This window comes from Chiroxiphia lanceolata, chromosome 7 (genome assembly GCF_009829145.1).
Source record: "Chiroxiphia lanceolata isolate bChiLan1 chromosome 7, bChiLan1.pri, whole genome shotgun sequence".
NCBI lineage: Eukaryota > Metazoa > Chordata > Aves > Passeriformes > Pipridae > Chiroxiphia > Chiroxiphia lanceolata.
In genome coordinates, this window is record NC_045643.1 from 4,361,289 (window position 1) to 4,376,144 (window position 14,856).

Below are 14,856 nucleotides of genomic sequence, written 5' to 3' on the forward strand. Positions count from 1 at the left end.
AGTGTGCTTTTTTTGCCCTGTGAGGTTTAATCTGAAGGCAGGATTAAAGGATAGCTGCAACCCCCAGACTGTGCTGATGATCCATAGGATCCACAAGATGAACGTGTGTTTGGTTGGTTGCTCAGATGGGGGAAACAGGATAATACCACATCATCCCATAATGTCACATGTTGCTTTTTAGTTTATGAAAAGGCTGGAAAATGCCGCAGTTTATGTTGACATTGGGAAGGCTCTTGGTCAGACCTGATGTACAAACCCTTGCATGTAAAATCCATGACTAAAACATATTTCAGATTGGAGTATTTATGCATTCCTGCTATTCTCAAATATATTTTGTGCATTTTTGAGGCAGTGCATGAAATGTGAACATGAGAAACAGTTATAAAGGATGCCTAAGGCATCTTGGGTTTATGCACTAGGGCATATAAATATTTCCTTGCTTATGTCTCTCCTTGTTTCTGAGCTTTAAGAATGAAGAGTTGCCCACCTTTTTTGATAACAAAATAAAATTATTTCTGCCTTTCCACGCCCAGCAGTGATGGTATCTTTGATACAACCATTCTAAGAGAACTGTCCTTCCTTGCCCCTTCTATGTGGCAAAGGGTTAATTGTCATATGTGCCTCTTGCAGTGGGTAGGGGTGAGCTGCATCCTGCCTTCATCCTTGTTCACTGGACTGTGCATTGGTGCACTCCAGGCTTTGAGGAGCTGGGGAAAGAGAGCACAGGGATAACCCTCCTTTTGGGAATACCTTGCTGCCACTTTGGGTGGGGGCCAGGGGGCTGGTGGGGAGTAGGTGGGTGCATGGCATTACCTCAAACCATGGTTCTCAGTATGGGGACCTTCTGTAGCCCAGCCCGACCGCGCTGGAAATGGAGAAGGACAAAACGATCAGAGAGGAAAGGTATTGTTTTAATTGCTGCATGGTTGAGACAAAGTAGTTGAAGGAGGGGTTGTAGTGGTGGGGTAAATGTAGTTTTCAGGTGAGGCTTGAACCTTCACTGCAAAGTGCAACTTCAGTGTTTGTGGTTTGGGTTCATGAGAAATTCGATTTGTCAGAAATATTTTGAGCAAGATCCTTCAATGTTTCCCAGCATTTTATTTCACTTGACTTTCAAAGTTTGGAAGGAGAGGACTTTTTTAACAAATAGGAAACTTCTCTAAAACTGCAGCTTTCTGACGTACGCTATCGTCCAATAGTTCTGTGTCATCTCTCAAGTTATGTGGTTTTTTGCATATATGCCATTTTCTGTAGGTAAAACATTGTTAGCTGCTAAATTTCCCTTTCAAGGTAAATTTAGGTTTTCCCTCAATGATGAGGATAAACCAAGCTAGTTTTTAAGATATTTGACAACTCTTTTTTTGTATGCAGTGAATACCTGGAATATCCAAACAAAAGAAATGTAGGTTATCTCTCTCTATGTCCTCATGTGGGGTGTACTTGCTATTGCCAACATTTACTTAAAAATGTTTCAAGCAGTCTCTTGGGGAAATAAAGGCAAATACTGTTGTGTTAGCAGGTACATTTTTAAGTACTTCTGATGTTCTTCCTATCTTTAGAAATACTCTATAGGAATTAAAGACTTCAAAACCGGAAGAGAATTAAAAGTGGACTTTTTCCTGGCTCTACTTAAATTAGCATATATTTAGATGTTGTTTTCCTGTTTGAAGTGGCTGGCTTGTAGTGCATCTAGAAAATGAAAGATGTTTGTAGTCTGAATATTGCAGGGTGTGGTGTTGTGCAGAATCCCTTGGCTTCAGCAAGTGAATTTAGGTAACAGCTGGATGGAGGTTTGTTGCTCCATGTTATAAGCAAAAAAATGCCCTATACTTACTACACTAGCATAGTACAGTCAAAACCTCAATTTATTTTAGCAGTATACCTGAGAGAAAACAGTTCCTGCAACCATGGAGAGGCTTCCTCCACACAGAATGTGCTGTCAATGCACTGACCCGAATCAGTTAATATTTACATCAGTTATTCTTCATTGCTCTTTTTGAAAGTTCTGTTAATCTCCGAGCAGCAGTTAAGCTTCTTCCTTTACTCTTACGGGTTTTTTTCTGAAATAAGTTTTTCCAGTGCTCTCGGAGAATGTTACTGTAGTTGTGTCCCTTATCCCAGAGCAGGATTTTAGCAACAAAACTTGAGGGTTTGTCACACCTGCTGTCATACCAGCTTCAGTGAAGTCCTTTTGGAAGCTATCCTTCCTCAAGTGCCACTGACCATTACCCAACCTCAGTGTGGAGGCTTTGTGTCTGTAGGACCTGAGAGGTTTCTGGATGTCTGTCGCTAAATGGGTTATTTTCAGCAAATGTATTTATTAATGCAGTTTTGCTGCTTTTTTAAAGGTTTGGAAGGTCAAAGAAGTTGAAAATGCTTTTCCTTCTTCAATGGGAAATGATAAGTGAATCATTCATGACTTTCAGAAGTAATCAATCATACCTTGGCAAGAGGCTACTTTTTCTATAGTGAGCAGCCTAGGCTCAGAGTCCTTTTTTGTGAAAAAATCTCCTTGAACACTGGTTGGGGCATCCACAACATTCATACAGTTTGAGTATTCATACAGTTTACTGTCATGAGACAGGGACTCTGCCAGCCTGAGGTGAGGTAGCCAGGACTGTGGCTGTGTAGCCTGCAGATGGGATGAAATGTTCTGGGAAGTTCTGCATCCTTCTCAGGTCATCAAGAGTGTTTTAGCTTAGAGGACGAACAGGAAAACAGAAATGGGAACAGGGGGGAACAGCTTTAAGCTCAAAGAGAAGAGATTTAGATTAGATGCTGGATGGAAGTTCTTCCCTGTAAGGGTGGCGAGGCCCTGGCACAGGTTGCCCAGAGAAACTATCGATGTCCCATCCCTGGAAGTGTCCCAGGGCAGGTTGGAGAGGGCTTGGAGCAACCTGGAAGGTGTCCCTGCCCATGGCAGGGGGTGAAATGAGATGAGCTTTAAGGATCCTTCCAACCCAAACCACTCTAGGGTTCTAGGATGATTCTGTGTTTTGTTACACACCAGTGGAGAAGCTGTAGTGCACAAGGTGAATGGTGGCAGAGGCATGGAAGAAAGTTTGGCACTCTGAAACCCAGAGTTTACCTAAAGCTTTGATGAATAAGCTGAAGTTTACATAGTCGTTTTGTGCATAGTCTTTGAATTAAAAACAAAGAAAGAGTTGTGAAAATTCTGTGAATTGTTTTAGGCGATCCTGGGAGCCTCAGGGGAAGTAGTACATGTAGATCAAGAATTTCAGTTCTGCACCCATTGCAGTTCTGCTCTGCTGGTGCCAAAATCAGTGAGGAGTTTTACTGCCCTTCTTAGTTGTCAGAGTTTTACAATTTGTTGAGTTGATGCTGCCTGGCTAGTGGAGCATCTGAACAGCTTCGCTGTGCTCAGAAATGTGGTTTTGTGTCTTTTTCTCAGCACCTCCCTTCCCTGTTTGGGGAGATTCCTCTTAGTTACTCGAATGGACGTCTTCTGCAGACAGGCCTGGGGAGTGAAGAGGATTCATGTTCCCTTCAGGCCCCACACTGGGATGATGATACACGTTTATAATGGTGGTAAATTCAGGATATCTGCTTATGTAGGCTTTGTTTGTGAAGCTGTGTGGTGTGGCGACAAACACAGAGATATATTTAGTTCTGATTCTACCATCAGAAGTGTGGCATTAATTATTGTAATAATTGCTAATGGCATTTTACATTTTTGCTAATGGCTGTTTGGCTCTTGCTGTGAAAAGTAACCTGTGAAGATTGTTGAGGGTTTAAGCTGATGGTAAACAGATTTCATTGTTTTAAATTACTGAATTACAATACTTAGCACGGATGTTAAAGTTGCAGACTTACACATCTATATGTATTTTTTAATGTCATTCTTAATTTCTCAGTTTCTGATATTTGTTTTTGTAATAGGGTTGTCTATTAGTAGTATTATTTATTATTGGTAGTATTATTGGTATTTATTATTAGTGGTGGTGACCAGGAGCCCCGGGCTGCCGGGGGCCTTTCCAGCGCTCCGGGGGGCAGGACCCCCTGCTGGGGGGGCTTCCCGTGCCTCGTGACCGGGAGCCCCGGGCTGCCGGGGGCCTTTCCCGCACTCCGGGGGCGGGACCCCCTGCTGGGGGGGCTTCCCATGCCTCGTGGCGGTTGTGCCCCTGGGCGCGGCCATTGCAGGAGAAAGGAGAGACAAGGGGAGCCTTGCCGGCAGGTACTGCGCCTCCATGAAAGAGGAGAAGGAAGCTTCGGAGCACACAGAGGTTTGGAGTTCCAGGGTTGGGGGGGGAGGGGTTGGGGGGGGGAGGATTAGCATAGTGTCAAACGGGCCGTGGGGGTCCGCCAACCAGCAGGAGGGAGAGCAGCACAATCCCGTATGAAGTGTCGCAGGTGAGTAGTGTGCCTGAAGATATGTGGAAACACAGTGGGGGAAGGATAAGGTCAGGGTGGATAGTGGGTTCTTTTAGAATAATGGGGGTCCCCGCCAGGCTGGGGCCAATAAAAGGCAACCCCACCTGGATGGGTACTGGGGTCAGAATGTTTGCTTTGTTTGTTCTGTCTGTCTGGTTTTGGTTCTCCTGTGGCTACTGCCCAGGTTCGGCATGTACTGGATATACTTGCTTTGCTCTGTTACATCCTGAAACAGTGGACAGGACAAAGGGTTGTCCCTGGGTACCTCCTTCAGTTTGTTTATAGGTAGGTGATAATAAAGCAGGAAATGAAAGACTTGCCCAAAGCGTTCTAATAGGAATATAGTCTCTATACCCCGGTGTGGTTGCAAGCTATATAGTACATACCTCCAGTAGGGTCACCCATGCCAGACAGATCAAAACCGTAGGACCATTAAAATACATTCTTGGGCAGGATGAGCTCATTAGCCTCCTGGCAGTCATCCTAGGAGAAGGACAACTCCAATCCCAAACCCGGGCAGATGGAGCTTGCTTAGCCCTGTAAGGCCATCCATCTAAGAGAAGGTCACTCTAATCAAACCTACATCCTGAGGACCTCACTGCCTCCGTCCAAGCTCGCTCGGCCCTGGCAGATGAACCTCAGGATTAAAGGGTGGGTTCAGTTCCGCGCACACTGTGTCTCACCTAAAAAATCCATTGCGCAGGCTTGAAGGCTTTACCCACATGCAAAAAGTCCTGTAGCGACGGGCGAGGGTCGAAACGGCAGGTGAAAGGTGCACTGGGAGCCGCAGACTCAACTCCGCATGCAGGCGGTTCAGGATATTGGTCATTTGAGACTGACCGGAGATGACAGTCTCTTGGGGCAGCACCCTGAACGACCAAGCAGCCTTTTCAAGGACAGCACTGCTTGCTCCACTCGGAGAGGGGCCTAGAAAAGGTGGCCTAAACAAAGCTCATCTCCACTTTCACCCGGTTGGTTAACCGCAGGCCAACGGGCATCTTCTTCCAATGCGGTCGCACAAAGAGCAAAAGACAAAGGCATGCACCTGCCTCCAAAGGTGTACCTAAATTAACTCTAGCATGTTGGAATATCAGAACCATGCTCGATTCTGCGGATAGCGGACGTCCTGAGCGTCGGTCTGCCCTAATTGCCCATGAGCTGGCTCGTCTCAACATCGACATTGCCGCTCTCAGTGAAGTTCGCCTTCATGAAGAAGGCAACCTCAGAGAACATGGTGCCGGCTACACACTCTTTTGGTCAGGCAAGCCCAGAACCGAAAAACACCTCTCAGGAGTCAGCTTCATAATCAAAAACTCCATTGTTCCTAAACTCGAAAATCTGCCGACAGGTCACTCTGACCACATTATCTCCCTACGCCTTCCACTAAACAACAAGCAACATGTTGTCATCTTTAGTATATATGCCCCAACTCTCCAAGCTGACCCTGCTGAAAAAGATAAATTTTACACTGACCTGTACCTCCTTACCCAAAAGGTTCCTGCAGACGATAAGATCATTATCCTTGGTGATTTCAATGCCAGAGTAGGCAAGAATTTTGAAGCCTGGAAAGGAGTATTAGGCAAGCACGGTGTTGGAAACTGCAACGATAATGGTCGACTTCTGCTAGAATTCTGTGCAGAGCAACAACTCACCGTCACTAATACTATCTTTCAGCAGAAAGATAGTCTGAAGACAACCTGGATGCACCCCCGTTCTAAGCATTGGCACCTCATTGATTATGTCTTGGTGCGACAGAGGGATGCCTGCAATGTCCTCCATACCCGCGTGATGCCCAGTGCAGAATGCCAAACAGACCATCTGCTTGTGCGCTGTAAACTCAATTTTAAGCTCAAATTCAAACCAAAAAGGGGCAGCATCCCAAGGAGAAGACTCCAAGTTAACAATCTCCAATCAGCCACAGTAAGAGTCAGTTTCCAGGCAAACCTTCAAACCAGGCTCGAAAACATTCCCACAGCTTCTGCAGATTCCTCTCCTGAAACAGTCTGGCACCATATTAAAAACACCATCCTGCAATCCTCTGAAGAATCCTTAGGGTTCTCCCTCAAGAAGAACAAGGACTGGTTTGACGAAAACAACCAAGAAATCCAAGACTTGTTGAGGAAGAAGAGAACCGCCCACCAAGCACACCTTGCACTGCCATCCTGTCACGCAAGAAAAACAGCCTTTCGTCGCGCATGCAGTAAGCTCCAACAGAAACTCCATGACATCGATCCAAGTGGTGGATTGATCTAGCTGAAAAAACTCAATTATGCGCAGATACAGGTGATCACAAAGGTTTCTATGAGGCCTTGAAAACAGCATACAGGCCTACATACCAGGTACAAAGCCCTCTACTCAGCGCTGATGGTCAAACCCTTCTAACAGATAAAACCTCTGTTCTGAATCGATGGTCTGAACACTTTCAGACTCTTTTCAGTACCAACCGTGTAGTCCAAGATTCAGCAATTCAGTCCATCACACAACAACCAGTAAAGTATGAATTGGATACTACCCCCACTTTAGGAGAAACCCTCAAGGCCATACAGCAGGTGAAAATCGGCAAGGCAGCTGGGGTTGATGGAATTCCACCTGAAGTCTGGAAACACGGGGGCCTTGCACTCCACACCAAATTTCACGAGTTTGTGGTGCGCTGTTGGGAGCTCGGTGAACTACCATCAGACCTTCGTGATGCAGTCATCATCACTTTGTATAAGAAGAAAGGTATTAAATCAGATTGCTCAAACTATCGTGGTATTACTCTGCTCTCCATTGCTGGCAAAATCCAGGCAAGAATACTCTTGAACAGACTAATACCCACTATAGCAGAAGGAATTCTACCTGAAAGTCAGTGTGGTTTCAGAGCCAACAGGAGCACCACAGACATGGTATTTGTCCTCAGACAACTGCAAGAGAAGTGTAGGGAACAGAACAGAGGTCTCTATGTAACCTTTGTCGACCTCACCAAGGCTTTCGATACTGTGAGCAGAAAAGGTCTGTGGCAGATTTTGGAACGTTTAGGTTGTCCCCCCAAGTTCCTTAAAATGATCATCTCACTCCATGAGGATCAACACGGCCAAGTCAGATATGGCAACACACTTTCTGAGCCCTTTCTAATAAAGAATAGCATGAAACAAGGCTGAATTCTCGCTCCTACCCTATTCACCGTCTTCTTTAGCATGATACTCCAAAGGGCCACGGCAGACCTCGTTGATCAGGACGGTATCTACATTCGATACCGTACTGATGGAAGTCTATTCAATCTAAGGCGACTGAAGGCCCACACCAAGACCTTAAACTACCTTGTCCAGGAGCTGCTTTATGCTGATGATGCCGCCCTTGTTGCCCACACAGAAGCAACCCTGCAGCGTTTAACATCCTGCTATGCAGATGCTGCTGAGCTCTTTGGGCTGGAAGTCAGCTTAAAGAAGACAGAGGTCCTCCATCAACCTGCACCTCAGGAAGTCCCCCATCATCCCCACATCACCATTGGCCAATCAGAGCTCAGATCAGTCCAACAGTTTAATTACCTTGGTAGCCTCATCTCCTCAGATGGTAAGATCGACGGAGAGATAGACAGCAGGTTAGCTAAGGCATATAGTGCTTTTGGAAAACTCCATAAAAGAGTATGGCGTAATAAACACTTGAAGAAAAGCACCAAGATCGGTGTTTACAGAACCATAGTGTTGTCTACTCTCTTATATGGTTCCGAATCATGGGTCATCTACCGCCACCACCTGCGTCTCCTAGAACGCTTCCATCAACGCTGCCTCTGCACAATCCTTAACATCCGCTGGTCAGATTATGTGACCAATACATCTGTTCTAGAGCAAGCAGCAGTCACAAGTATTGAGGCCATGTTACTGAGAACGCAGCTGCGATGGGCAGGGCACGTCTCAAGGATGAAGGACCACTGCCTTCCTAAGATCTTGCTCTATGGTGAACTTACCACTGGCTGCCGCATGAGAGGAGCCTCGAAGAAAAGATACAAGGACTCCCTGAAACAACATCTCAGCCTTGGCCATATTGATCACCATAATTGGTCTACTCTGGCCTCAAATCGGGAGGTCTGGAGACACAGCATCTATAACGCTGCTGTCTCCTTCGAGAACACACTCAGGATCACTCTCGAGGAAAAAAGGCAACGCAGAAAGAACTGTGTCTTGCAGATTACACCATCTAAGGAGTCTTTCTACTGTGCCTTTTGCAATCGGATATGTCTGTCACGTATTGGCCTCATAAGCCACCAGCGTGCCTGTAGCAAATGTGGATAGTGCCTTCCCAAATCTTCGTTCGCGAAGCCTAGCCATGAAAATTATTAGTGGTATTGTTTTTAGTGTATTAGTTAGTCTTATTAGTGTATTACTTGTTTCTGCATCCCTACATATCTTTCATTCTTGCATAGAAGTTTTTGTGGGGATTATGTTTTTCTTCTTATGTTACCAAAACTAAAACCAAGTTGGCTTTAAAAAGACCAAATCAGAATAGTACAATTCATTATGTTTGACATTTAGAGCTGTACTCTGGATTTGCAGCATGCTTCTGTATGCTTTGCATGAATTGTCTACTGAAATGGTGAGTAGGGGTGGACTGTCCGGTTTCTTTTTGGACTTGGTAATTACATATTAAGGATTACTATAGTGTGCAATCTGTGTGTGAAGAACAACATCAGCACAACGTTCTGCCTTTTGTTATTAGCTAAACTGACTGCAGTTTAATGTCGAGTAGAATTAAAGCTAGATTTTCCCACCAGAGCTGGGAAGAAAAATTGAATAAATTCATTGTTACAGAGCAGGCATTTGGTTACATAAAATTAGTGTAGATTTTATTGTGTCAGCCTTGTCAAGCAACCGTGTTTTATTTATATGGTTCCTCTTCTTGATGACTTTGACTCCACTGTTTGACTTCCACCAGTGCTGGCACTTAAAGAAGTCTCAAAGCATTGGAATAACAAAGTATTTCACATTGGCAGCTGGATGAGAGACACAGATGTGTGTCTGCTGAGTGAAGAGTAAAACGTAATATAATAGAGCAGAAACTTCAGTGCTGAGAATTGTGCCATTGTGAAATCAAGCATCATCATCTTTCTGTGAGGGAACACACCTTCCAGTGCTCCCACAGCTTTGCGAGCATAAACCACCTCCTCTTCTCACCCTGTTCTCCCTGTTCCTTCCAGCAGCCACCTCAGCCCTTGGTTTCATTAGGGTTTGCCATTCCTGGCAGTGTCCTCATAGGACATCACCAGACCTCTCTTCTTCCCAGCCTGTTTGTAATAGTTTTGGAGACTGACAAGTATGAGACCAATTTCTGTGATTTGATCCACTCCAGTGTAAGAATGTGAAGCCCATTAATGCTCCACTACTTTTTCCTTGTTATAATAAGGGATCTTTTGTCAAAAGATTTACTCACTGGGTGATTTTTGGGGTCACTCATGGCATTATGAGGTTGGAACAATTAGCTAGAAAGCAACAGATATTATGTACTTAATTAGTTTTCAGGAAAAACTGAGCTAGCATAATTAAAAACAAACCAAACCAAACCATAAAACCCATCACTCTTAAATGACTGCTTTTGATTAGGATAGAAGTGTTGCCTTCTTTCAAACCAAATGCTAGGTATTTACATATTTTGGTGTGAGGTGCTTATATCCACCTTTAGATCAGTCTCTCTTGAAATGGAAGTCCCTGTGGTGAATAAAATCTATTTCCCCAATTCCAGGTAACCTTTATGTAATATCATCTTTTGTTTCAGTTAATTGGAAAGTCCGTATGTAGGAGAGAGAGTTCCATTACCCACTCTGGCCTGATGTGGGGCTGCATCTTTCAGTCATTGATGACCATCTCAGTTTTGGGAGGGATCTTGGGTCAGGATTTAAGCAAACATCCCAATGCAAAGCCAGGGCCTAGGCTTCTGCTTTTAAAGGACATTTAGTGCTTTGCCTTGTAAGCTGGTATCTTAAAGCTTAAATATCCCTCTCCCTGTTTTCCAGACAGGTGCAGTCTCCGCCAGCCAAGAAACCAGCAAAAATATTTCACAATGGATGTAGACGATGAAGAAAACATGAGTAAGATGTGTTTATTTACATAGTAATAAACTCTGTAATAGTTTCTGAAGGTGACTTTTTCTCACAAGCACGGGGATGACTGCAAAGGAACTTGGGATGCAGAAATAAAAATTCTTAAAATACAATATAGAAGAGTGAGCTGGAGCTTTTGCATTAGAAGTGTTTTCAATATGCTAATCTACTTATACCTTCTGTATTATACCTCACACCTTATATTTTTCTTATAACAACTGACTAATCAAACAACATATTTCCCTGTTCTGAACCAGCAGTGAAGAAGGGAGGTACCAGTAGTGCCCATGGGTTAAGTACCAGTAAGAAGTGAGGTGTGAGATGAAGGGGATGGAGTTGAAGAGTATAAAATAAAGGAGGGAAAGCAGAAATGGAGAAAGGAAAAGGCAAAGGAGGAGTTGGAAGAGCTCCCTGCGAGTCTCACATAGGGTGATTATTCTTATTAGATGCTGATTGTCCCAACCCTGAGCTACTGAATTATTAAAGTGCCTTTAAAGTACAAAAATAGTCAAATATAGTGATGATCTTGGTGCAGCAAAGTGCTGTGAGACTGCTAACTCTGGGCTGTAATGAAGAACTGATAACCTGTGAGAAAAGCATTCTCATTAAAACATTACAGAATATTTGTACTGTTATTTGCCTTTCAACTGTCTTTTTTTTTTTCTGTGAAGCAGAGAATTGTTCTGTTGTTGCTGTGCTGTGCCTGACTGTAAATGATTGAATATGGTGTAATAACAAATGTGCTTATTTTTCCCCTAAGTGACAGTGGCTAAAGGGTGCATCTGGCAAAGGTAACAAACCCAGCAATGTAGGAGCAGCAGAGTTGTAATTGAGTCTGGAGGAGTTACAGAAAAATTTTAGTGCGAGCTAAAGAAGATGGGTCAAACAAACCCCAAACAAACATCCTCCACCCTCCAAAAAACCAAAACAAAGCAAAAAATATTGTCTGAACTAGAATGCATCTTTTCTCCTTAGAGTGAAATAGCAAACTCAGCTGGAATATGCTTGCTAACATTTTCTTTTCCTTGGTATAAAAGAAATTACTTCAAATGGAAGCTTTAGCTATTTCTAAAAGTGATCTCCCTGAGGAGGACTTCAGAAAAGTAAAGTGTAATTGGGTAATTCACATAATTTTTTTGATAAAACATCCCTTTTTTCAGTAAGGAGTGTAACTGAGCATGAATAAAAGATGCCTTCCTGAACTGAAGGAATATATCATGTCTTTGCACGGGCATTCTGTCCCTGAGCAAAACACTACATTTTTGTCTGCTTCTGGGGTTTTTTGTGTGTTAGTGTGTCAATACGGGAAACCACTCATGGAATTTTTTAGCATTTCAGAAGCCTGGCTCCATTGAGTTGTTAAAATTTTCCGTGGAATGCATTTGTATAATGTCAGTTGTGTCCCAGAAGCATGTTTTGAGATGTCAGATCACTGTGTCCCCTTGGCTGAGCCCATTTAATAGAAAGATGACCTTCCTTTGCCCGTGTGCCCACACAAACATCATGAATTTGAAGTGTTAAATCATCACATTTGAGGGGAAGAAATCAAAGTTTAAGTTCTTAAGTTCTTCACTTTAATTTGAGTGAAGACATACGCTTTTTTAACTTTTTATCTCTCTTTATTTTTCTGTCTCTTAAAATTGTGGTGGCATATCAGAAGTTGCCTATTAATTTTTTTATTGTTTTATGTACCTGCATTTGGGGAAAAGTTTCTTAAAGGAAAGGAAAGTGGGCATATGCAGTCTTTGTTACCTGTGGTTTCATAACTAGGATTCCTTTGCAGAAGCCAGAATTAAAATTGTTTTGGTTCAGCTGAAATATAAGACAGTGATGTTGCTAAATTAACATCTCTGAGAAAACACTGTGTTTCCATCTTCAGCTTTTAAGGTCTTCCTCGTTTATCCATTGGCTATAGAGAAGATGTTACAGGAGATTTGGGGAAAGATATAGTTATTTGGAATATTTTTATTTGTTTTCTGTTGCTTTGCATTGCTGTTACTTCTACAGCACTCTGAACACTTGGGACACCAGCATGTAGCTGTCCTGACCTTTCTCTTTGATAATTTTTCCTCCTTTTTCAAAAAGATGCTCAGAAGAGAGCATGCTGGTTTTTAATGAAAAAAAGATATTTATTTAGAATGTCCCCAGGCCACTAAATGAGAGTAGCTACAATCATCATCTTTCAGTTCAACTAAGAGTCATCTAAATTTAATTAATTGTGCTCCAGATCAGACAGAGCAAGGAGAGTGCTGTCTCTCTGCAAGCAGGTAATGGAAGTTCCCCAATGGATAAAACATCTTAATTGGAGGCACTTTTTAATTACAGGAAATAAACCCAAAAATGAACCAATGCACTTGGAGAGATCTCATTCTTTACTGGCATGAAAATTTCCTGTGCCTTTTTTCTGCTTTGAGTGTCCTTGGGTTTGTAAGTTCTCAAACAAGATCTGGGGGGCAAGGACTTTCCTTCCACTGAAGTTGTTGGTGTGTGATACTGTCAGATATGATTTGAACCACGGCAGCTTCCACAGACATCAGTTAAATCTACAGTTGAAGCTGCCAACTAATTTTAGTGACCAGAAAATATGCCAACCTCATGAAAAATGTCCAACTTTTAAGTCATGGGTTGTATAAATGTTTAGGAAAACAGGATCTCAATCATCAAGTGTATTAATGCTGCTTTAAAGCATTAAATACACAGCAGACATGATGGTCCTCAAAGGGCTCTCTAAAGCATTCATTCCTTGAACACTTATTTAAAGACTAGAAAATGCATAGGCAAAAAGAACACTGAAAACCTAGGATTAGGCTGTTTTTAAACCTCTTGATTTTTGGGTCTGTTAGAAGATCCACCAAGACTATGCAACCTTCCTGAGGCAAGACACTGTTAATATATGGTCACTTGTCAACCTCCACAAAAGTTTAATCAAAAAGGAAGTAGAATAATAAAGAGCATCCATTACTGAATGTAGAAGAGTGTTTTATAATTCAGATTTTTTTTTTTTACTCCTGCCAACTCTCTCTTTTGCTTTATACTTTCTGACAGTGTTTTACAATTCTCATTTTCCCGTCCTATTTTAACTGTGATGCTGGCAGCACAAAACTTATCACCGGTCTCCAAATGAGACTGACAGACTTTAAAATTATCTAAACTATTTCTAGAATGTTCAAGGAGTGGTGATTCACATCTGTCATGACCTCAGGACAAGGGACAGCTAGAGCCCTATGGCGTAGAGGAGGGATGAGAAGGTTGAAATGCTAGAGATCTCTGTAAAAGTGTGCACAGCAGGGAGTGTTTAATATTAAAATCATCAAATTAAAAAAAGTAGCCAATAAAAACCAATAGATGCTTTAAGACTAGCAGTGGACGTTCAAAGCAAGCAATGGGAGATGTTTTCATGCAACATCTAATGAAGTTGTAAAGTGCTTTGGCCAGGACATTGTGGATACCAAGAGTTTATGGGGTCTTTAAAAGCAAATTAGGCATTTTGCAGGGGGGAGGATGGATGGCTCCCTGCCATGCTCTCTGAGACAGCCCAGAATTTCAAGGCTGCCCTGGGGAAGGGCCACTCTGTCCTTGGTATGTCCTGGAATGATACCCTCTCCTGAGGTCTGCTGGTGGCCCTGTCACAGATGGGGAGCTGGACAAGGAGAGGATGAACCTGGAAGGTGAGGTGCCTGGAAAAGGGAAGACTGTTTCTGAGCAGCAGGGAGAGGCTGGGCTGGAGGAGTTACTCCGTGTCTGAATATGGACAATATTAGAGATGATTTCTCTGACTCGAACAGGCTACATTTTGACTAATCTGTCAGATCTTCTCAGGCCCTAAGGCAATTAGAGGCCCTCACCACTGCTGGGCAGGACAGGCTAAAGAAAAGGACTGAAAGCACATCTTCACCCTCACTCTGAGGAGTTCCTTTCTCTTGCAGTCGGGTGACTCTGTGGGTTGAAACAAACACAGGTCCTTTTGGTTTGCGCAGGAATTGTTTTCTTTCCATCACCTGCTTGGATTTGGATCAACTCCACAGTGTAGAAAATTGCCTCTTTTCCTGGTTTCTTGGTTTGACTCGGGGTGCCAGCTCCCCACTTGCTTTCTCTCTTAACGTCTCCCACCCCGCAGGCTCTCCAAAGCTAACAAGCCCAGTAGCTCTCAGTCAAGGACTAGTTTTCTTCTCTTTTCTCTTATCAGACGAGGTAAGCCTGCAAGCTTGTTTCCTGCTCCCTGCAAGTTCCCCTTCTCTGTCAGGGCATCATTTCTCCTGCCTGAGTTGTGAGATGGATTAAGGAGTTCTTCCAGCTGCCATGCTTACATGCAAAAATTCCTTTTTTAGTGTTCAGCTGGAGCCTGTTCAACTTCTGTTTTCCTTCTGTGGTTTCCACAGGCATTGGTAGTT

General features: G+C 43.2%; 1 protein-coding gene across 1 annotated transcript in view; it reads left to right on the forward strand.

The window, feature by feature from the left end:
• The first annotated feature begins 3,529 nt into the window (after positions 1-3,529).
• The window catches only part of ADARB1 (adenosine deaminase RNA specific B1), a 43,270-nt gene continuing 31,943 nt past the window's right edge, over positions 3,530-14,856 (forward strand). The window contains 2 exon segments of the mRNA XM_032692788.1: positions 3,530-3,549; positions 10,379-10,453. Coding sequence (XP_032548679.1) covers positions 10,426-10,453 — 28 coding nt within the window. The 5' untranslated portion in view covers positions 3,530-3,549; positions 10,379-10,425.